Consider the following 23,270-nt stretch of genomic DNA (forward strand, 5'->3'; position numbering starts at 1 on the left):
GAAGTAATGTGAGGTAAATGTTTGCTACAGTAAAACTTGCTTGGCAAATGTGTTTCCATCTCCGGCTTAGCGCCTTAATGCTTCTTCGGACAAGCCAAAAACCACCTCAAGCAACCAAAAAAACTTCGAATTTTGAAGTTTCCATTAGAGCTGGACAATAAATCAATAATATATATCGTGACGGACGCGTGATCAATGTCAAAAGATAATACATCTGATGGAATATTTAATAATTTCACTTAACTTGGTGCTGTCAACTAACTCACTCACTCTTTGGTTGCCTAGCAACAACCTGTTGAGCAACTCGCGCAGCAGCATTTTACGGTTTCGCCTCATAACTGCTTAAAAATATAAAAAGTTGTGGAGCGAAAACTGGATAAAACAGGAACGGCAACACCACCAGTTTGGGAGTATTTAAAACATTTGAAACAAAAAAACTAATCAATAATTAGCGATACTGACTGATATGAAATGCTTATATTGTGATAGGTTTTTCAGCTATATGTGATACTTCAAAATGTGCATAAAAGTACGTTGATAGAAACACGGCTTGGCATTGGCAGCTCCACATGATTCTCATCTCACTTCACAGACATTTTGGCTTTTCTCTCCTTGATTTGATTTGTCTCCGACGGGACAATTCAAGTGGACAGAGGGAGAATTTGTGAACAATTATGTAAATTTTCTACCCTGTTTTTGAATTGTATTCTGACTGTAGTTTTAGAAATGGCAGCGGAGGAAGTGAACAAAGCCGTTCCCTCTGTGTTGGCCATTCTTCCAAATATTGAATTAACATTAACAGACATCTTGTTTGGATTAGCACTTCTTTCTTCGCAGAGGAGGACGGATGATTACAGCACAGGAAATTTATGGTAAGTTTTGTAGTGTTGAACTTTCGCATTACATACGTTAGCAGCAGACGTTAGCAATTGGGTAAAATTGAAAACTTCCAGGAAGCAATCGTTTCTCGTATAGCTGAGACTCCAGATCCTTTGTATGAAGCAAAGCGTAGAACAAGGGGCTGGTTTCTACTAGCACGACGCAGTAGCTCCACCCTAACTGTACCGCTTTTATAATGAAAACAGACAAAACAGCATAACAAACCACATTGACCCCTAACAGTACCGCTAAAAACATATTACCCACACAAAGACACTATGATTACCAGCCTAAACTGCCATTTTGCTTTTAATGACTTCCTGGAAAATGCTCCTGTGGAGGAAACCTGCCTTTTGTTTCAAATATCCCCACATAGCGTGTAAAAGTCATAACTGGAACAACATTAGACCAAAACAGTAAAATATCCTACGCAAGACAGCCAAAAACACAACAACATTGTGATAAAAGGCAGCGATAAAGGTTTCAGAACATGTATGTATGTCTGATGTTATGACGAGCCGATAAGTTTTTGCTCCAAATCCTGTCAAGCTAAACAAATCCAGCCTTCATCTTTGTTTATCCTCCCAAAGCCAGAAATAAACCCTCCCATTCTTGTGTGAGCAGCACCAACCGTCACGTTTGGGCCTATGCATTCGCTCAAACACATATGTGACTGTCAATAAAATTACAAACTTTATATTTAACTCTGGCGGTCTTCAACCACCATTCAGCCTGAGGGCCAATAAAGTTTTTATTTGACTCTGTCTGTCTAAATCAAGTCCCTTCAGGAGGGAAGAGGTTTGCTCTGCCCAACTGTTGATCACAAGACTGAGGAGACACTGCTGCACTTTCAGAACGACGGGGAAAACAAGCTAACACACATTCAGCAGAACAAAACCTGTCCAAAGGCCTTCTCCAACATGGAGGCAACACTTCAGAGAGAAATGGTGATCAATGTATGGCATCTGAATGCAGAACCTGCATGAAAAACATGTGTTTGAATGCGGATGTTCTCCTAATGAGAGTTTGTTTGCCTGACAAGTCTGCGCTCCTGGAAGTCAAAGGTCACAGGCAGCGTCAGAGCATATTAGACGGAGAAGGAAAAGGGTCAAATAAGAGGTTAGTGAGGCGTTTCCATCCACTCATCAGAGAAAAGGTTGTCATATGATTTTAATGATTTATTTGAACTGTTCTCATAAGACACACAGCTGCAGATGTTTGAAGTTTGTTGTGGGAGCGTTGAGATCAAAGCCATCAGTAGGACGAAGTGTGGACTTTTTGGCAACGCTCGCTGCGTTTCCATTGACCATAATGGAAAAGACGCAAAGATAAATTTGCTTACTGGAAACACACCAATTTTGATAAAAAGTTTTAGCAAAAAGATGAGGGTTTTTTTTTTCTAGCAGTAGCAAAATTTGCATATTTCGAAAACCTCAGAACAAGCAAAAAATCATAAGTTAAAATATGTGCACTAAATAGGAAAAAACCTTTTTTTATTTTTTGTTGTATAATCATTTCACTACTGAAAAGGGTATAAAATGCAACACTAAGGTTTATTTGTTTCTAAGAAAAACAATTCAGCTGATTTTTGGCAACAAGTTGATATTCTTGTGTGTCTGGACAAGCAGTCATTTCAAAAACCTTCCAAAAGTAACGTCACAAATCAGCAGGAACTGCTCCTCACCTAGCAACCGCATGGAAGCCTAGCAACCCCAGCAGAATTCTGCCCCGTCACCTAGCAACCAAGCAGAACTCTAGCACTTTTGGTTAGCTGGTTTTACCACTTTGTGTGCTGGAAAAGACAAGTGTTTTGCTGTTGACTTACCACTTGCTGCATTCTTGCTGGTTCTCGTGTGAGTGAAAATGTTGAGCTCTGAACTGATCAGACTAAAATCTCATTATCTAAGATTGATTTTGTGCCATAAATTAAATGTAATGTTTTGGCTAGCCCATAAATCTATCCTAGCCTGTTCAAGTAAGCATAATAGGTCGCCCTTAATAGTTTAATATTAAAATTTAGTTTGTGGTTTTAGCCTTTGTTTCAGGATTAGTTTGTGATTGTGATCTTTAATCATACTGTGGGTGGTCAGGATGTATTAAAAGCATTTTAGATGTGTATTTTTCTTGATGGGGAGTCTGTCAAATTCCTGCAAATGCATCTATAATCTGTGAAATCCATACACACTTGCATGACGCCAAGGCCTTTAGAAACACTTTCTCCTCTGCTGAAAAGGGAGTAACCTTCCAGAGGAGCTTGGCAAAGAAACATTTACGGCAACGCTCAAAAGCCCCTATGCGGCATTAATCTGGACATTTTTATATGTACATGTGGAGTGCAAAGTGAGGAGTTGAGGCAGCGTTGAGATAAAGCCGCCTCAACGCGGGGGCCTTGGCTGGAATGCAGTGAGCAATCTTCACTCTGTCAGCTTTGTTTACAGTTGCATTTATCTCCACCACGATATCTCATCGACATCCATCCCTGGTCACGGAGCGTAGCGAGCCATCAGTCTGAACTTTAGTTGGACGACGATCGCCAAGCAAAGAATGTCACTGGATACAAGTTATTTCAGAAAATACACATCTGGCATTCCCACAGACAACATCAAATCCAGGCTTTCCAAACACTCAAATACACATAATTGTGTTTGTCTGAGCAGGAAATGTGTTTATTCTCCAGCTCCAGTGAACCAAGAGAACGCTGCACACAGAGAGCCAAATATTAGAGTGGACAAGCTGTCACAATACGTTTTCTGCTGCCAGAGATCACAACCACAAAGTCACGGTAATAACAGGGACCAGATGCACAACAGACTGCGGAAAAGATAAACTCCCAAAGTTGCAATTATAGGAATAAGTTGCAAAACAACTGCAATTCTCTGATATGAAGAAGGCAAATTTGACAATTACGCTACTAAAAGAGAAATAAACCAAATCACTACGACTTAAAGAGATCATTTCCATAATAGTATTTTTCATTTATTATGAAACAAATTCTCTCACAAGTACATAAAAATAACCTCATGCTCTAATAAGAAGAGCATTACATTTCAGAAAGCTGAACAAGGTGTTGGACAGAAGACTAAAACCACATGTAGAAGATAAACAGGAGCCAACTCAGCTGGGGTAACAGCGCTCAGAGGCCTTGAGCCAGTAAAAATACTACCTAAGGAACCAGACAGAGGGTTCTGGAGCAGAAAGCCCTGGGAAAGTTAGGGCTGGATTACCCAACAACTTCAAAATCACTTTGGAGTCCCAATCATGCAGGGCCCAAAACTTCACTGACCGTAGGTCAAACTGCAAACCTTATGGCAACTAGAAATTAACATTTAATTTGATCAATCAATACTCACAAATGTTTTTCAAGGACAACTTCATGGTCTATGTTAACAAAAACCTACAAAAAAATAGATTTATCAATATCAGCCAAGCTAACTCTCCTGTGAGGCAGGAGACTCATGCCAACTCATGCCAAAGTAATGAGCTAAAAGTTACACAAAAATTAATAAACCCCATTGCTGATGTTGCAAGAAACCCAATTTACAGGGTCTCTCTTACTAAATAGAAATGAGGTAGCAGATATATTAAAATTTAAACCATGCTAACTTTCTGCAAGACTTCATTCTACCAACAGCTAGCATGCTAATTGTGACAAAGAAATATGCTACAGATTATACAGAAACTTAATAAAAGCTGCTTTACAATTGTACAAGGCTAATACAGAGTCTGTTCTTACATAGAAACAAAATAACATGTCTCCCAAGCTAACTAAGAAGCTTCGTTTGACCAATAGCTAGCATGCTAACTGTGACAAAGCAATATGCTAAAGTATATAGAGAAGTTTTTAAATACTCACCTTAGTATTGAGCAACGCTAATGTTTCTAAATCAAAATTACATGACAGATCAAAAATATCAACCAGCTAGCTTCTCTGAGCCTTTATTTTGGCAACAGCCAGCATGTTAGGTGTGACAAAGAATTTAGCTAAATGTTAAACAGAAAACTAACACAATTAACTGTAATGTTGTAAAAGGATAATTTATAGTGACTCTGTTTCTAAATAGAATTAGTCATTTTAATAAAAACAAGGCAACCCAAAGCTCAATTTTACCACCAGTTAGCATGCTAAATGTGATAAAGCTAAAATACGAATCAAGCTAATGTTAAATACTAGATCAGTCATCCTTATTAAACTAAAGCTTAGTGATGGTTAGCTGATTTTGCTATAACAAGGGTAATACTGTTATGTTATTATATTAATATGAAGATGCTGAAGAGCTGTAATACTTAGTAACATTAACACCAAACTTTAGCATTTTACCATCACATTAAACAGCACACACCACATTGTTTACCCAAGTTACTCGCTAATAGGGTCGTTTTATCAAAGTAGTTCCAGTGCTGGATCAAAACTGGAGTTACAGCTGGTTTTTAACAGGTGCTATAAAACAGAAAAGACCCGAATGTGTTTTCCGCAGGAGAGTTTACTCTGAGAAATGCCCAATGTCTTACTCTGATCTTCTGTGGAGAATCGCAGTGAGGGAACAATGCTAACCTACAACAGATTGGTCTCCATCATAACTGCAAACAGGCTTTTTAAACCCCGTCTTAAACAACAGCACCACTAACATTGTAAACCTGCTTTTCTAATCTTTAATATTTGCACAAGACCTTTTAGATCTTATTTTAAGCAGGATTTAATGACACTATCGTTCATAGTAGTAGACCTGTCAGTGTTTATAAACTGAGAAATTGTATTTAATTCAAAAATACTTAAATAATAATACAAAATAAATGAAGTCATACGTAGCGGTTGTGATTTCAAGTTATTGTAATATTTAAAGAGACAGTGGGAGCAGTAGAAGCTTTGAGCTTTTACTATTTTAGCAATAATTTAAAGTTTTACTAAAATGAAATCTCCATGTTTTGTTGTTTTCACTGCAGATTAACACTTGAACTAACAGAAGTTTAAAACACACCAATGAGAATATTTTAATTTTTTGCTGATTTTAATGAGCAGCTTTTCAGTTTTGAATTAAATCAAACGTTTTTGTGTTTGTTTGTTTTAATAAATAAAGCTCTATCATAATTTCAATCATTTTTAGTCAATTTTTCAGGAGACAATAAAAAGGAGACAATAAAATTACCCTCAAGCCAAATCATGTTGCTGCAGCTCAGCTTCTCAACTACCCTGCACTTCAGCTGGACATGATGATTGCAAAATATATAAATGCATGTGGGAAAAACACTTGAAGCCATGCCTGCCTTCTATTTCAATTCGCTTTTATCCAAACACTTGAGCTGTTGTTTGACAAGGTGCTGTGAGGCAGGATTCTTCCGAAAACCTTAAAAAGCAGTCCGCAATCTTTCAAACAATTCTCCAAAGCAGAGCCAATATGGATTCAACCAAAACAACGAGGGTTTAACTCATAAACAAGACGACTGCTTACACATGGAAACTCATTTTGAGCGTGCGATACTTATAGATTGTGATGTATACATCGTAGCCACGGCTAACTGTGTCACCTGATGTTTTTGACAGCAAGTCTTAGTGTAGGCTCACATTTAAAATTTTAAAAAAGAAAAAACACAGAGATCCACCCACATCTTTTATGATTTCCAAAGTTTTGGGCCGAAATCGCCAGCTCAAAAGTTTTCACTAGTCAAAAAAAACAAATCACCAAAAATGTTAGTTTTTTTTACCCACTCAACAATAAAATAAGCATTAACTATTTTAATTAAACAAATAATCAGGCTTTTTTTGTAGGAATGAGATTGTTCATCCAACTCTTCAAATGTTTTTGAACGTTTTCCTTGTTAAATGAATTGCAGCCCAGTTTGTCTATTATTTTGGGCTCGATTAAAGAAAACTGGAAAACCATTTTATCTGTTCTCAGCAGTAAAAACAGGATCTAGGTCACTCTTCATCTGAAAGCACCTCAGCCAAGTTTTAATACAGGAAGTAAAAGCAGATTTGGGAGCACCAGGCTTTACTTTAAAGTACAAGTCGATGAGCTTATGTGGTCCTAGTTACCATGACAAAAGAAGGGAACCAGGAAGCTTGGACAAGATGATAACTTTGTGTTGTATCTAACATTTTTTAAAATAGATTTTGGTTTAAAAGTCTTATTTTTTTTTCTAATTTATCCTTGAATTGTGGTTAGGGGGCCGCAAAAACATCACGCCAGGCGCCACAAATGGCCCGCAGACCCCACTTTGAACACACTCGGTTTAGGAGACAGTCCAATTATTGAAAAATGTTGAAAAATATAGAATAAAAGTGACATTTATCATCTCGTGCAGACTGTATAATATTTATGTGACTATTTAAAGAGTGATTACTCCTCATATCATTTCAACTTCCCTTTTTCTGCTTCATCATTCCTGCAGCAAACTTGAAATCTGAATCTGTGCAAAAGCCAATCATCAGTCAGGGCGGCGTTACAACAGCGCCGCTCGGTGGCGATGCTTATTCTGCAACTTACTTTAATTTTTTTTAAAATGCTTTCAAAGTTGAACGGATTTATCACATTTTTTTGACATTCATGCTGGTAAAGTCCTGGAAATTATTCTTTTACTATTTTCCTATTGGATGTCTGCAGTACGCTTCAAACCTAAAACTCAGTAGAGTAATTAAAGAGAGAGGGAGAAGCAGCAGACCTGTTCTTCTTTGAGTGTTCGTCTTTCCCTCTCTTCACGCCAAAGATCCTCGTGATCAGAGTGCTGAAGAGGAGCGTGGAGGAGTTCCTCACCTGGAAAACAAACAGAAGAAGAGAGGAGCTGGGAAACAAGATTCAGGAAAATGTTTTAAAAGAAGCATTCTTGAACTTCACTAAATTTAGAAATGGAAATAATTCAATTAAAAATAGTTTATTGATCGCAAAGGGAAATTAAATGTTGCTGTAACTCATATAAATTCAAAATTTTTCAGAGTTATTGCAGATAGTGATGGAATGACCTCCTGTAGCAGTCTGTATTGCAATGACTGAAGACACTGTTTTTCTAAGATGTACAGTGAATCTTCAGTGAAATTCATGTGTGACAGCAGCATCTTACAGGTTCACATGAAAAAAGTTCTTAAAATGTTAAAAACAAGATTAACAATAACAACAATAATAATAACTGCATGCATCGTATAGTTTATCAGGATAAATTTCTTGCCATGATGAGAATTTTCATTTATCATTTTAACTATAAATGAAACTGAATGATTTTTAAAATCTCCCAAAACTATCCGTATTGTTGAAATCGTTAGCTTTAATACACAGTTTGTTTAATGAGGGAATCAATAAATACCAATAAATTTGAAAAATGTAAACATTTGTTGAGAGCTGTTGGGGGAAAGGATCTCCTATTACGCTCCTTTGTGCATCTAGGATGCAGCGGTCTGTCAGTAATAAGACCTTAATGTTGCTTTTTATTAAGTAAAAGCTTCAGATTTAGACTTACTGCCCACACAGGAGAGGTAAATCCCAGCACAGCAGCTTGCATCCCGTCTGAGACGAAGGGAATGATGTTTTCCCCCAGACGAGTGTCTCTGTACAGAGCTCTGAGGATGTTCAGAGCATGCACCTGTGGTGAGGGAAACGCATGTTTGAAAACCACATCAGAAAAGTTTAAATCTGTGAGTGAGAGGGTCCAACCTGAGGCACGGTGGAGGCGTCGTTGTTCCTGTCAGCTGCCGGCGAGGCCAGAGTGATCAGCTGCCTCATGGTCGCCTTCAGCAGGCTGCAGCTGGACGCCTTCGGCTCCGAGGAGAGCAGCGCCTGCAGGGGAACGCGAAGGTAACGGAGGGATCGTTTAGAAACCGCAAAATTAAAGCGTGACTGACCTGAAACAGAGAGTTGACCTGACATTTGCCTCCTCGAGCCACAGTTTGAAGAGAGTTTACAAAGGATCACACGATCAATATTGATAGATAATACATCTGATAAAATATTCAATATATATATCATTCACTGAACTCCAATCCAGAACCGCACAGCATTCTGGGAGATGTAGGCAGAGGGAAAACTTTAGCCACTCAACCTTTCACAGCCAGCTAAGCTAGGTTGGTGGAATCAAATAACTCTCAATATTTGGTTACCTAGCAACAACTTGCTAGGTAACAAGCACTTTTAAGTTCTCCCTCAACTATGGTTACCTAGCAACAACTTGTTGAATAGCTTGCAGCAGTTTCAGTTTTCTCTTAACTGCTTAAAAATAAAAAAATAACAGAAATCAGAGAAAACTGGAAAGATCACACCACCAAAAATCTAATCAATAATTATCGATATCGACTGATACAAAACGCGTATATAATGATAAGTTTTTATTATCCATTCCTAGAATCAATGTGTTAGATATTTCTGTTCGATTGCTTGTTTCCTTTTGCTGGTTTTATGCACTGTACAATAGCTGCTGGAAAGTACAAGAGTTTTGTTGTTAATGACTTAAAATCCAGAAACCACTTGCTGGATTCTTGTTGGTTGTACAGGAGGCTCCACTTTTGCTTTTCAAAGATGTACAGTTGTATAATTGTGCATCTATTTGCAGCCATTTTCGCGTGGCTAGCAACAGATTATTTGGATTTAAAGTGACAAGACATCTTAAAACAGATTAAAATCTCATTATCTAAGAATGATTTTATGAAAAAAATTTAATGAACATGTTTTGTACAGACCACAGAGCTACGGTAACCTGTTCAAAGAAGCACCTTTTTGTCCAAACGGGTTAAAGCTGCTTGTTTCTCTTCTTTTCTGTTTCCTCCTTGACAGTGTTGGCTGTTTTTCAGCTGAATTAAATGTGAAAAAGTTGTGAAATCGAGTCATTGGAGCGAGAAGCAAAGGAGCGAGAGCCGTTTTCCATCCAGCCAGTGACAGTGGGAGGGACCTGGATGACTGAGAATCCTCACTAATGCAGAACGAGGCTGTTTGTTGCCTGTTTTATGGCTCTGATCTCAACTCCAGCTGCGCTTCATTCACATGAAGAGGCACTGATACTCTGACTGCATTACATCATTTCTGATGGGAGCAGAGAGTTATCTCACAGAGATGGGAGCCGGCCGGACCGGGCCGGGCCTCACTGCAAAAACACTAAAACAAGTTAACAAGAAAATGATTCTAGATTCCAGTGGAAACGTCTCAGGACAGCTGGAAGGAAGCAAAACAGCAAGAAATAGAAGCTTATTAAAGTAAATGATTAATAGTTTAATTTCAGTAAGTAAGTAAGTAACAAGGTAGGTAACTAGGTAGGTAGGTAGGATAGAAAGAAAGTAGGATAGAAAGAAGGAAGGAAGAAAGAAAGGAAGGAAAGTAGAATAGAAAGAAAGTAGGATAGAAAGAAGGGAGGAAGGAAGGAAAAAAAGAAGGAAGGAAGAAGGGAAGGGAAGTGTTGATTGTAAATATTTCACCCAAAACTCCTTTTATTATAATTAGCCGGTTCAAATCACTAAAGTAATTCTGTGTTGTTGCATTTTAGCCCATTTATTAGACTAAAAGAAATTGGCTTTTAGGTAAATAAAAAATATTTTTAGTTTTTTTAAAAATTATTTTTTTATTTGCATATTTTTAATGTATTTGTAACATTGCATCTAAAAAGATTAAGTGGTTAAATAAAAAATCTGTAGAAGGTGACATTTTTGTCCAATTAATCGATTAATTATCCGAATAATCAATAGAATAATCGGTTATTAAATTAATGGTTAGTTGCATCCCTATCAGATAACATACATTGGTTTTCTTTAACATATTTATACCAATTATACAAACAAAAATAAATATCAATACACGAGAATGTATTAAAAACTAAGTAGCAATTATTTTAGTTATAAGAATGATCTATTGATTATTCTAATAAGTAATTGGATAAAAAAAGCATCAGATTTTGCAAATTTAAGCATTTTTATTCAATATTATAAATACAGAAAAGATGCAAATAAGCAAACAATTCATTATGTTTGTAAATAATAAAATATTTGTATAAATGCAATAAAATGTTTTTGCCTAATTATTGCTCTGACTGTGGTCTGTTTTGAGTCTGCATGTTCCATACAACGAATAATAAATTACAAAATTAGTTGACAATTATTCAATTAATCGATTCGTCCCAATTAATCTGATTAATCATTTCAGCTTTATTGGAGACTAAGTAGCTCTTCAACATATACACTGAGATATATAACATTTCATGGAAGAAAGTGCAAAAGTTTTAGGTTTTTACTAATTGTAAAACCTAAAAATAGAAATAAAATGGTGCTTCTTGAAAATGTCAACAAATTTCCTGATGTGGAAAAATTCTTTGGTAGAGTATTCATGGTAGAGATTTATCAAAATAAAAAGTTGACTTTTTTTCAAATGTTTTATAATATTTGTGTCTCTAAGTGTGTTTTTTTAGGGAACTTTAATCTAACAGGAGGTCCTGGTTAAATAAGCTCAATCACGCAACAAGGAAATCTCCAGAAATCTTTTTAGTAGAAGAAGAAAACGCTCTTTATATTAAAAAATATTTAAATAAATTTACAGTAGAAGTTCAGATTATTTTTATTATGTACATATATGCAAATTGCAAAAATGAAAAAATGGGTGTACTTTCTTGTTATCATTACCTAAAAATTGCTAACCAAACTCCTTGTGTCAAGCTTTGCCAGGAAGAACGATCTCCGTTATAACAACAGGAATGTTCTGTTCACCTGCTGGTTCTGAGTCTCGCTGCGCTCTCAATGGGTTTATTTCTAAAGCAGAAACTTCTTTAAAATCATCAGCGCGACTTCCAAGGATCTCAAGCACCCTTCGGACTCTTTCTAAGCGTTTCGTAACGTCTACCTGGATGTAGAACGGTATTCCCGCACTTCGCCGTGTGGCACACAGCTTCGACGTCGGGTCGCTGGATTTGACCTCTTCCAGAACCTCGGAAAGCCAGTGGGACGGAAGCTGCTGCAAGTTCCGACTGCCGCTCCTTAAAACACAAAAACAGTAGGAAAATGATCCAGAATTCATTCATGTACTGCTAAATAAATAAATGACATTTAGTGAAAACTGAGGATAAAAAAGGAAAGGTCACAAAAGCAGTTTGGCAGCATTTCAGATAACTAAGATAAAAAGAAATAAAAACTATTTATTATCAATTAATCATATATTTGTATATTATCTTCACCTATACATTTAATTGTTTTATTTTTAGTATTTTTATTCACCAATTGGTATATATAAAACAAACAGTATAGAGTAACAAAAGAAACTGATGTTAACCAACAACTAGATTTCCTCTTAGAATAAATACGGTGAACCTGAATGTGTCTGTCGTGAAGTCGACCTACTGGACCCGAGACGAACACAGAAGGGTTACAAAAGCAAAGTACAGAACGTATTGCTCCACGACCCTCCTGGCTACGGTGGCCGTAATGTAATGAAACTAAAACATTTTGACTGTGTGCCACGCAAAATCGCTCTGGGATTTTGTAAGCATAACCAGAATTACCGTATTTTTCGGACTATAAGCCGCTACTTTTTTCCTACGCTTTGAATCAGGCGGCTTATGTTCCGGTGCGGCTTTTCTGTGGATTTTTCTTCAACCACCAGGGGGTTCTTTAGCAGGAAGTGAATCATTGGAAGTCAAACTTGGAAATCAAAGAAAGTGCTAATTTTCATTTAGAACAAGCACATGCTAGCAGCAGGCACGACGGAGAAATTTCTTCAAACTCATATGATGCAGCTTTTAAGTTGAGGGCTATCGATCTGGCAGTACAGGAGGAAAATAGAGCCGCTGCACATAAGCTTGGCGTGAACGAAACCACGGTTCGGCGTTGGAGACGGAGGGCCCTCCGTCTCCAACAAATTTATTAGAACGCTGCCCTCTGCTGCAGAAAACCGAGAGCGGAGGCGATACCAGCGGCTTACAGCCCGGTGCGGCTTATATATGTACGTTTCCAGTTTTTTTCCAAAAATTTGTAGGTGTGGCTTATAGTATGGTGCGCTCTATAGTCAGGGAAAATACGGTAATCCATATTAATTCACTAAAGGAGTGGTTTTACTGTTGTTTTCTGATTAAATTAAAGTGTGCCTTATACTCCAGAAAATGCGGTATGTTGTTCAGCCATATTGTCCAAATCAACATGAGGAACAAAAGTGGCATCTCTGTAAAACGTTTTATTTGGAGGAGTTTCGAGAGCAACAATTTGGGAATCTGCTGCAGCTAAAAGTGCAAAAAAAAAAGGAAAAAGGAGAAAGTGAATAAGGACGGAAGAAGAGCGCAGAGAGGGAGTGAAAACACAGAGGAACGCAGCAAAGACAGAGCATCAAAGGCCTGCGGTCAGGCACCCCGCAATCAACACCCTGTAACGCAACGCACGGTCTGCATACCATCCACACAGAGCAGAGCAAACACACACTCCCTGCATCCTTCACAACCACCAGAATGTCGCCCCCGATTATAAAACAGAAAGAGAAGGAGGAGAGAGAAGGAGGGAGGGTTTCCGCAGAACAACAAAACAGGAGGACGCTTTGCTGAGCACTTTGCTGGGTGGTTCAAAGCGAACGGCGCTGCGGCGGTGGAGCGGCCCGTCACCTGCCGCAGCATCGGCTTGGAGCGCTGCCACAGGAAAACAGGAACGCTGACCATCATTCATGCTAATGCAGGAATTACTCATGCAGCGTCCGCCATGCTTGTTGGTACACCGCTTCGTAATAAACCCGAGTTTTATTGCAGCAGCATAATCTCACACTGAGACATTTCAGACAAACCCAACCTTTAATTTCAGTCCTTTTATTTAGTCGGGGGAAAACCCGACATTAAGAAAAAAAGAATCGGTTTTATAAAATCCGAATGTGACATGGTTAAGTTAATCAGAGTACAACATAGAATAGAATATACTTGATTCCTAAGTTGAAATTGCTTATTTCCTGACAAGCTGCTCCATCCAAAGTGTTAAATATTCATAAATGCACTGCAAAAACACAAAATCTTATCAGTTACTTTTAGCCTAGTTTATAGTGCAAATATCTCACTTGAAATAAGACAAAACTGACTTATCAGTAACTTTTCAGCAATAAATAGGAGTTTGTTTTAAGTAAATTATCACTTAATATTGATGATTTTTTCACTTTAAAAAATGACATTTTTCCCATGTTGTAAATTAAATAATCTGCCTGTGGAACTAGTTGCTTTTTCTGGTCAAAACAGCATCTGGAAAAGTATAAAGTGTGTGAATATTTACACATAATCAGGATGTAGACATTAGAAGTAAAAGGAAAAGTCTTAGGATACCCAGCAAGTTTCCATAGCAACCATTAGACACCATCAGCAGGCTTGTGAATGAATGTGAAACCACCAGAAATGTGGCGTTTTTGGAATGCTGTAAAGACTTATGCATATAAATTTACAGATATAGATAAATGTGTTGAGTCTGAGTTTTAACATCAGGAAAAGAAAAGTAGGATTTAAATTGTGCAAACACTTCTGAACTCATCCACTTGCTAATTACTGCCCACAGCTGCTCAGGAGTGTTACCTTTCAGCCTCTGTTGGCCTGAGTATAAACACACACACACACACGCCCCCACACACACACACCTGCAGAGCGTGTCGGTGAGCCGTACGAAGCCCACGTAGGCCAGTTCAAAGGCGCCTCGATGGCGGGACTGCAGGAGCTGCTGGCGGAAGTACAAACCGACTCCTTCCACCTGGAGGAGAGAGAACCGGGATGAGAGGAGCAGCAGCTGCTGGTGTCATGGTTTCACAGCTTCCTGTCAGCCAATCAATCAATCAATCAATCAGTCACAAGGTAAAGTAAAACAAACTATCATTTCCATTTGCCTGATTTTTTCTCTTTTCTCTGTTTCTACCAAAGAGAAAAAAGTTCTACGTTCTTCTGGATGATTGAATTATTAGGGTTTTTTCTTATTTCTATGAAAATTTAAGAAATTATAATTTACATTTTTATCTGATTAATCATCAGAATAATCTAAAGGACAATCAATTACTAAAATAACCTTCACATCTGGATATAAATTCAAATTTAAAAAACTCAGATTCATTAATTAGGTGACAATTAACTTTATTTACAAGTATTAGAGTTAAATATGTTGCGATAAACAATAAATTAATTAATTATATGAGATTAAATGAAAACGAGCTCAATTTCCTTTGGCATGATTCATTGTTTTTCTCTTTTCTTTCTCTGTTTCCACCAAAAACTGGATGACAAAAGTCTTCAGTCTGGTCCTTTAGTCTCAGCTAGACCCTGTATTAAAGGATAATTCTGTTTATGACTAGACTAAATAATCTTATTTGTCATTTCTGTTTTTTATTTACTTTGGATGTTTAAAATTTATCAAATGTTCATCAGAATTTAAAGTTTATTGATTCAAAACAATATTATTGTTTATCGCAATAACTTCTGCAACAATTTATCGTCTGGGACAATTTGCTATCACTTCCTTTTTTTTTAAAGAAATAGAAATAAATGGGCACTTTCCTTCATGGTCTGAATGTATGCTTTGTTTTAAATTATTTAATTGCTTCATATTCATATCAGCAAGTTCTGCAGAGGTTGATAAATGAGCCGTTCATGAATCGGAGAGCGCTGGTCCTAAAGGTGCAGTATGCAGCTTTAATAAGAATGTTTGTTTTATTTTATTTGATAAAACTCAATATTTTCTGACAGATAATCTGTGAAAAAGATCAAGTTCTTCTGCCTCTTCTCTGTGGTTCTACTGCCATCTGCAGAAATACACAGATACCAGTCAAAATCAAACAGTCAGAGCCAGTAGGAGGGCCTTGGTGCTGTCAATCAGCTCATGTATGCGCCACTTACCCACTCCCATGCACAGCACATACAAGCTCAAAAGATTGCTTTATTGCTGCAGCTGTTCTAGTGGTGGAAAAACAGCTTATCGTTACAGAAAAACAAATAAACATTTGTTTTATGTGATTTATCCACATTATGTAGCCACAAAGCAAATAAAATGTGTCTAAAAGTTTTTTCTGAGTTTAAAATTTATTCTCTATTTTTTTTTTTTATCAATATAGAAATTTATTTTACACCTGAGAACAAAATACACGGAGCAGAACATTGTATTAGTAAAAAAGAAAAAGACAAACAGAAAAAAATTTGTATTAATGAATGAATATTAACTGTGTGTGTGTAAAACATTCAAGTGATCTGAATGACATCAGATTGTGGAGCAATTAAAACAATCAGGTAATAATAATGACAATGATAATAATAACAATTCAATAAATTATTGTTTATAAAAAGGGGAATAAAGACATAATTAAATACTAGTTTATAAATTATTTCCACCAAGCGGAGTTTGTTGTGTTGCATACAGGAACTACATGGGATGAGAAGAATAATGCAGAAAAAAGGAAAAAGAAGAAAAAAAGACGCCCTAATTTAATTAACTGATTTATTGTTATATAATGCAGCTTTAAGCATCATTCTTCACGCTGACCTGAACCTTTGCTTCTCCGCTGCTGATCTATCTGAGTCAGGGTTTATCTGCTCAGCCCGGCCGAAGCGCTGCGGTGGAAACGCTCCTGAAAGAGCAGCGGTCCAAAATTCCTCCGCAGCGACCAGAGAGCGACCGCCACGCTGAGGCACAGAGCGACTGACGAAAGTCGAGTCCTGATAAGTGTTTTCTGTTTACCCTGACTGTACGTTAGAGGTGTCTAACCAGAACTAAAAGGGTAATTACATGTGTGTAACCCAGAGACCAGAATAAAACCTCATAAAACAGAGCGGACGCACTTGATGTGGATGTGGGTCAGCTTACGACGAACAGGTGCTCCAAGACTGAAATGTCCCGACACTCCAACCATCGGTCACAAATTCTACGTTTTACACCAAATGTGTGATGTAAACAATAAAAAAATCTGTTTTATAACTCCTTTGTGGCCTTCGCACATCGAGCTGTGAGAGTGGCATGTCAGTAGCGTGACAAGTGTGCTGAAATAAGGACGCTGAGACATCCGCATAATGGCCACTGTCAGTAAAACCATCCAGTTAGTAATAGTGTTACCGACGGCGTTCTAACTATACACACGCAGAGACGCGCCGGGCCGTTTCTGTGGCAGTGTGCAAACTGTTGAGCGTGCTGCAGGTGAGGCGGCAGGGCGAGGCGGACGCAGCGCTCCGGCTCCCTGTCATTAAGGCTGCGGTATCACCACCACCGGAGCAGCGGCCAGGCCCGGCTTAGTCAAGGGTGGCACGGAGGGCACGGGGAGGGGTGGCACAGCCCGGAGGCACAAACAGCGCCCGATATGGACTGCAGGGCTCTGTTCCCACAGTAAAACTCCAGCATTTTCAGGTTTTCTGACCTTTCAAGAATCACACTTTGGAGACTAAAACAATAAGAATGAACTATTACTGCAGGGATGAGGTAACCTGAACGTTTTATGGTTTAAAACAAAACACTAATTTAACAAAAACCTTATAAAATATAAGCCAATCTTTATTTCAGTGAGTTATTGAGCCATTAGGAATAATAAATGTAATTTATATGATCGCCTGGAACGTTAGCTGGAGATAGGCACCAGCACCCCTCCAGACCCCGCTAGGGACAAGGGTGTTAGAAAATGGATGGAATTATGATTTACATTAAAACAATCCAAACAAATCATGTTAAAGGTGACCTATTATGCTTCCTGAAATAGGTTAGGATAGATCTACAATTTATACAAAACCTGTTCATTACATTTTTTGCACATATTCATTCTTAAATAGTGAGATCTTAGTCTGGTCAGTTCTGCCCATCAGCTGTTAAATCAAAATAATCAGCTGCTGACCACGCAACTCAACATTTACACTCAGACATGAAAATAGCTGCAAACAGAAGCGCAATTGTACAACAGTACATCTTTGAATAGCAGAAGTGGAGCCTCCTGCACAAGCAACAAGAATGCAGCAAGTGGTTTCTGGATGGCAACAAAACACTTGTCTTTTCCAGCAGCCATTGTACAGGGCATACAGCCGTAAAACGGTGTATGCAGCTTTACCGGTAAAAGCGGTAAAGCTGTAGAGACCCAAACAGAAGTACAAAAACATGCACAGTGTGAATTTTGCATAATATTTCCACTTTAAGGTGAATGACTTTCCTGCTCAAATTAAATGCTTAAAACACAATAAATAAAAATATGTCTAAAAAAAATTCTCGTTAACTTTTCTGGCATTTAGCAAATAGAAATAATTTTATTCATTCTTATTTACCTAAAATAAGAAAAAAAATTGCCTGATTTAACTTCAGATGGTGTGAAAAAAATCATGTCTGTGTCTTTTTAACAGGTGTATGAAAATAGTTTGTTTCAACTGTAAATAATGTATTTTTTCCCAAATTTAGACTTTTACTCAAACATTAGACTGCACTTTATTACTACACTTTGCTGTTTGGATGTCAAGCACTTTCCAAACCTTGAAAACATATAATTGAAAGGATTTCAAGCATCTGTGTGTGAAAAACCAGAACAGGAAACACAAAAACCCGTTTTACTCGTAAAACATCTGAAGATGAAGCAACAGATGAAACCAAGAAAATACGTAGGGCTTAAACAGCCTTAGTCCGATCTTTTAATCTGCCTTACGGCGGGTCAGTCAACCCGACTGACCCTCAACCGGACAGAGCGGACCGCAGCAGAACCAAGCCCCAATGACTTATCACGACGGGCTCCAGGACAGGACTGACCTCACCGGGGGTAAAAATGGCAGCAACAGTCACCGTTAGATGACTGGCGACCGCCGGAGCCCAGACCGCTGCGGTGCCGAGCTGGGCCGAGCCTATTTAAAGCCTTCCCCCTCCAAAGGTTCCCGTCTGTGTAACCGTTAAAAAGGGCCGTACAGGCTTCCTGTGCAGGGCGTGGGGGGGCAGGAGGGAGGGAACAGCGAGGGTTTTATTTAGACATCAACTTCCTGTTTGCAAATGTTTCCCAGAAAAAAAAATCCATGTGGAGAGAGAGAGAGAGAGAAAGATGCTTCCCTGAGTCTAATTACATGTACAGCTCGGCGCGCTGGCAGAAACCTAAATAGCAAATTTCCTCTGTTACAAAAACGTCTGAAGATTCTGCTACAGAAGAAACGGTTCTGGTCTGAATACGGTCCGATAATTAAAACCAGCTTAAAGCAACTATAACTAAAATCATTCAATTTTAGACTAGGACAAATATCCCAACTAAACTTATTTAATTTTATTTTCAGGAATATTTGTACTTTTTTAGCCTCTCAAAACTGTATATTAGCAATATTTGACAAACGTTCTGTAATAAATTAAAAAAAATCTGTAATAAACTCAAGATTTTTATAAAATATTTAATTTTTTTATATAACAAAATTTAATATTTTTTATTTAAAGAAAAATATTTTTAAATATATTTTCTTTTTTTAATACACTATAGAAAATATTTTTAATTTAGCAAAATATTCAGTTTATTTTTTTACATAATTCGATATTTTTTTATTTAAAGAAAATATTTTATAAATATATTAATAGATTTTAACCAAACTAAAAGTATTCCTCTCCACCAGAACCAGATGAATCACAGTGTTGGTGGTCTGCTGCACACAAGGACACATAAATCGCAACTCAGCCCAGAGCAGGTCATGAAATGGACCATGCATGGATGAAAAAGGTCAATAAATGGACCACAAACACTAAACTAAACAATCAGTCTGAATCAGTCTGAAAACCAGCATCTCGTTTTTATTTTAGTTTATGCTGCTGCGGCTTCACTCCGGTCCAGAGGAGACGACTCAACGGACAGGATGTTTTAGAAAATGGAGATATTTTTGAACGAAAAACAAAGTGGCAAAGCAGAGCTGGCGCCTCCAAAAAACGCTCCGTCGTATCTTTTGGTCGGTTTATTTATAGTTGGATAAATTTAAGTAAATGAGGAGCATCTTTGGAAAATTTAGAGTCGGAACTTTAATGCATCAATTTTGAATAATTAATTACATAGATTTTAACGCATTAAAATTTGTATCGCAATTAATCACCTACTTACTTTACATTCGCTTGTTTCTGGTACCAACAAAAACAACAAACAATAATAAACGACAAAGCTGCTTTTCTTGGCTTACTGAGGGTTAATTTTTGGTTTAGAAAATGATCTAATTGAACTCTGGAAAAGACTATTTTTGCATTTAAGAAATTAGCGTATTACTGAACCCTAGCATCTCGACGCTAAACATGTTGCAGCAGCAAAACATCCCAATGCTAATGTTAGCATCCACAGTTCACATTTTTTTAAAGAAGTTACATAAATAACTGATGTCTGTTTTATTAGCTTTAGTGTATAGCATTTGGGCAAACAGTGTTGTTTTAAAGTGCTTTATAAATAAAAGTGTATTGTGTTGGAAGATGCACTTTACACCAATCTGATGATTGAATAACCTAAAAAAACAAATTAAAAACAATAAGCATCTTTGTTGTAGAGATTATATTTTTATTCATTCAATTATTTAGAAGCAAAAAAGGGTTTATGAATAGGAAATGTTGCTTATTTTGTCGATTTACATAATTGCAGACTGACTAGGTCAAAGGGGTCAGATAGAAACCATTTATAGTAAAACATCACACTTCCTGTTCTCAGTGGGCGTGGCTTAAGTGATGTCATGATTTGACCATTGGGTATTGCAGATGCGGATGAATCGCTGAAGGTTTAGTGTCTCAGTGAGTTTTTGTTTGGAAGATTTAGCAGTTCTGTGTTATGGTAAGATGTACTTCGAGGCCCTTCAGCATGCACGAAAACTTACCGTTTTGATAACTTTTATTCCCCAATAAGCAATGAACAAAACGACCAAGTTTGAAACCAATTGGTCAAAATCTCTAGGTAGAGTTCGATCAAATGCGGAAGCTGTAAACGGCAAAGTAGGGTCAAACTTGGAACTTCAGTCCAATATGGCCGACTTCCTGTTTGGTGTAGAGAATTTTCTGTACGTCTTCAGGAGTTCTCCAACTGTACCCAATTTCATGCCTCTATGATAAAATAAGGTCAATGTGGAGAGTATTTTTCAAGTTGCCTATTGAGCCGTTTCTTCTGCGATTTTTGCGATGACCTTAAAAATATGTAAATTTCCCCCTTTTGTCTGTCAAGTTTGCTGAGTTTTCAGACAGGTTTAGGCCTCCAAAAAGCCAATTCACTAATGCTAAGATTACAATTTGCAGAAATCATAGCTTAGCTGCTTGGGTCTAACAAGATTGAAAACACTGAAACCAATACATCAGAGTCCAACTAGGTATGCGATGTTCCTGTTGCCATGGTTTCAACCCAAAAGCAAAAACCGGGCCAATGGTGGATCCCAGCTGAGGAGATGCTCAGCTCCACATATTTTAGAAGACACTCACATTTGGCTACTTATATCCTCTCTGGATTCGGGAATGAGTCCTGAGTCATTCTGACCGTTGATGCTAACGAACTCGAACAGGCAACGGGGGAAAAAGGTTGCGGTAAATGTGAAGAGTTCAAACGTTCTTGTTGTCCGCCTGGTCCATGGCGTGTGTTTGTTAAACCAGGGGTTATATAATAAGACCAACTGGCATGGTTACTGGAGACAATGTGATATCTGGGATGTCCTCACCCATTATCTCCTCTGGTTCTACCTCAGGTGTGACCGGGCGAGCCCACCTGTCCAACAACCCGACTGGGTTCACCTGCCGCTGAAACGGTTTCACAGCTGGAGCATTATTTATTTACGTATGATCACATAATGGTGAAAAGAAAGTATACCCTCCTCCTGTTTCTACATACCAGGATTAAAATAAAAATAAAAAGATATGGCTTATTCTGCTGAGTTTTCATTTAATCTTTTATATACAATATTAGACAGAGGTTAAAAGAGAAAAATAAATTCTTCAATTCCTTTTTTAAATAATATAAAATGAAAAATTTAGGGCTTAAAATGCAATAACAGTATTTATTTAACTAACACTTGATCATTTGAGGCAACTGGAGCTAAAAAAATGCTTTTAACATCAAAATGTGAAAAACTCAACCCTTTCTGCTTTACATTTACACAGTTTAGGGTTGATGTGTTTATGTTTTTTAAATGAATAATTGGACAGCAAAAAGTGCCGTATAGGAAATTTGTTTGTTTCTTTTAACAGAATTTGAAGCGGTTGAAGCTTGAGGAGTTTTTGGCAGAACAAAGTTTTTTTAACCTTAAATATAAAATAAATATATTTTTGTTCAGTTGTCAATTGCTCTGAGAATGTTGTTTTTTCAGCAAATTGTCTTTTTTTGGAGTCTGTATACTCCAATTAATGAGTAATTGATTATTAAATTAGTTGACGATTATTTTGATAATCAATCACGATTAATTCGATGAATTTTTTGTGGGTTAGTAAAAGTTTTTGGGATTTGATTTTGCTGATAATGAACACAAACGTTTTAATTCTTCCTGTTTTCTCTTCAGATCCAAGGGAAAACACAAACATGTAGCCTTCACCCCCCACGCAGACAAACACAGGCGATGTCTGGGTCTCATGTTATTATGAACATGCTGAACCGCTCAGACAATTATTCCTGTGTGTGTGTGCGTGGCTGTGTGTGTGTGTGTGCGTGGGTGTGTGTGTGTGTGTGTGTGTGTGTCGGTGCTTTCCTGCTGGTGTTGGAAGTGATTTGGAAGGAATGCAGTGGAAAAGGGAGGTGCGTCGCGGCCGTTAAACCAGCAGGGTTGCGCCCCAAATGAAAGCGCGCCACTAACGAGAGCGGATGCTAATTGAAGAGCCTCCCAGTGTGGGGTCACAAACGCACAGACACTCGATTTCCAACACGGCTGAGGACGCTGCGCCTCGACAACTGCTCCGGTTTCTACAACTTTTTCAGATTCAGGGGGAAGGAACCAGTAACAGCATCATTATTACGCTAATCAGAGAGAAAACGGAGGTAATTAGTAGCAGTCAATCATCCCCACTGATCTGTAAACACATTAGCCTGAAAAATATCAACTTCTTAATGCCTAAATTTATATTGTTTCTGCTGCGCTGCTATCTTAATTATAGATTATTAATTTGGACATTATAAATTTAAGTATGATGCTAATTATACCCATCAGGCACTTAAGGAATGAAACAGACTTTCCATTATATTGATGTTGCTAATACTCAAACAAGAATATGAAATGAAGTAAAAATATGTTTGTTTTGCCAACATTGCTTCGTAAATGCAGCTTAATGGCATAAAATTTGCAACTTTTTAAAAGATCGTTTTATTACACTGTCCAAGAATTCTTTAGACTGTTATAAATAAATGGATATTGTATTAAGATATGCACTTATAATATTAATTATTAATTATTTTCATCATTATTTATGCATATTTTCATGGTCTAAAGTTATCTGTTGAATCAAACTTGAGCTATTGATGAAATAATATTACAATTTCTACAATTATGCCGAAACTTTACAGGAGGGACAATGAGTCCAAGGA

General features: G+C 37.5%; 1 protein-coding gene across 2 annotated transcripts in view; it reads right to left on the reverse strand.

The window, feature by feature from the left end:
• The window catches only part of thada (THADA armadillo repeat containing), a 109,755-nt gene that overhangs the window by 69,132 nt on the left and 17,353 nt on the right, over positions 1–23,270 (reverse strand). For both annotated transcript variants that reach the window (XM_028007547.1, XM_028007549.1), the window contains exons 22-26: positions 14,424–14,533; positions 11,679–11,811; positions 8,520–8,642; positions 8,326–8,448; positions 7,537–7,628 (exon numbers count right to left, since the gene is read on the reverse strand). In XM_028007547.1, the coding sequence (XP_027863348.1) occupies positions 7,537–7,628; positions 8,326–8,448; positions 8,520–8,642; positions 11,679–11,811; positions 14,424–14,533 (581 nt within the window). The remainder of the gene's footprint in view (positions 1–7,536; positions 7,629–8,325; positions 8,449–8,519; positions 8,643–11,678; positions 11,812–14,423; positions 14,534–23,270) is intronic.

Source organism: Xiphophorus couchianus, chromosome 22, assembly GCF_001444195.1.
Source record: "Xiphophorus couchianus chromosome 22, X_couchianus-1.0, whole genome shotgun sequence".
Classification (NCBI taxonomy): domain Eukaryota; kingdom Metazoa; phylum Chordata; class Actinopteri; order Cyprinodontiformes; family Poeciliidae; genus Xiphophorus; species Xiphophorus couchianus.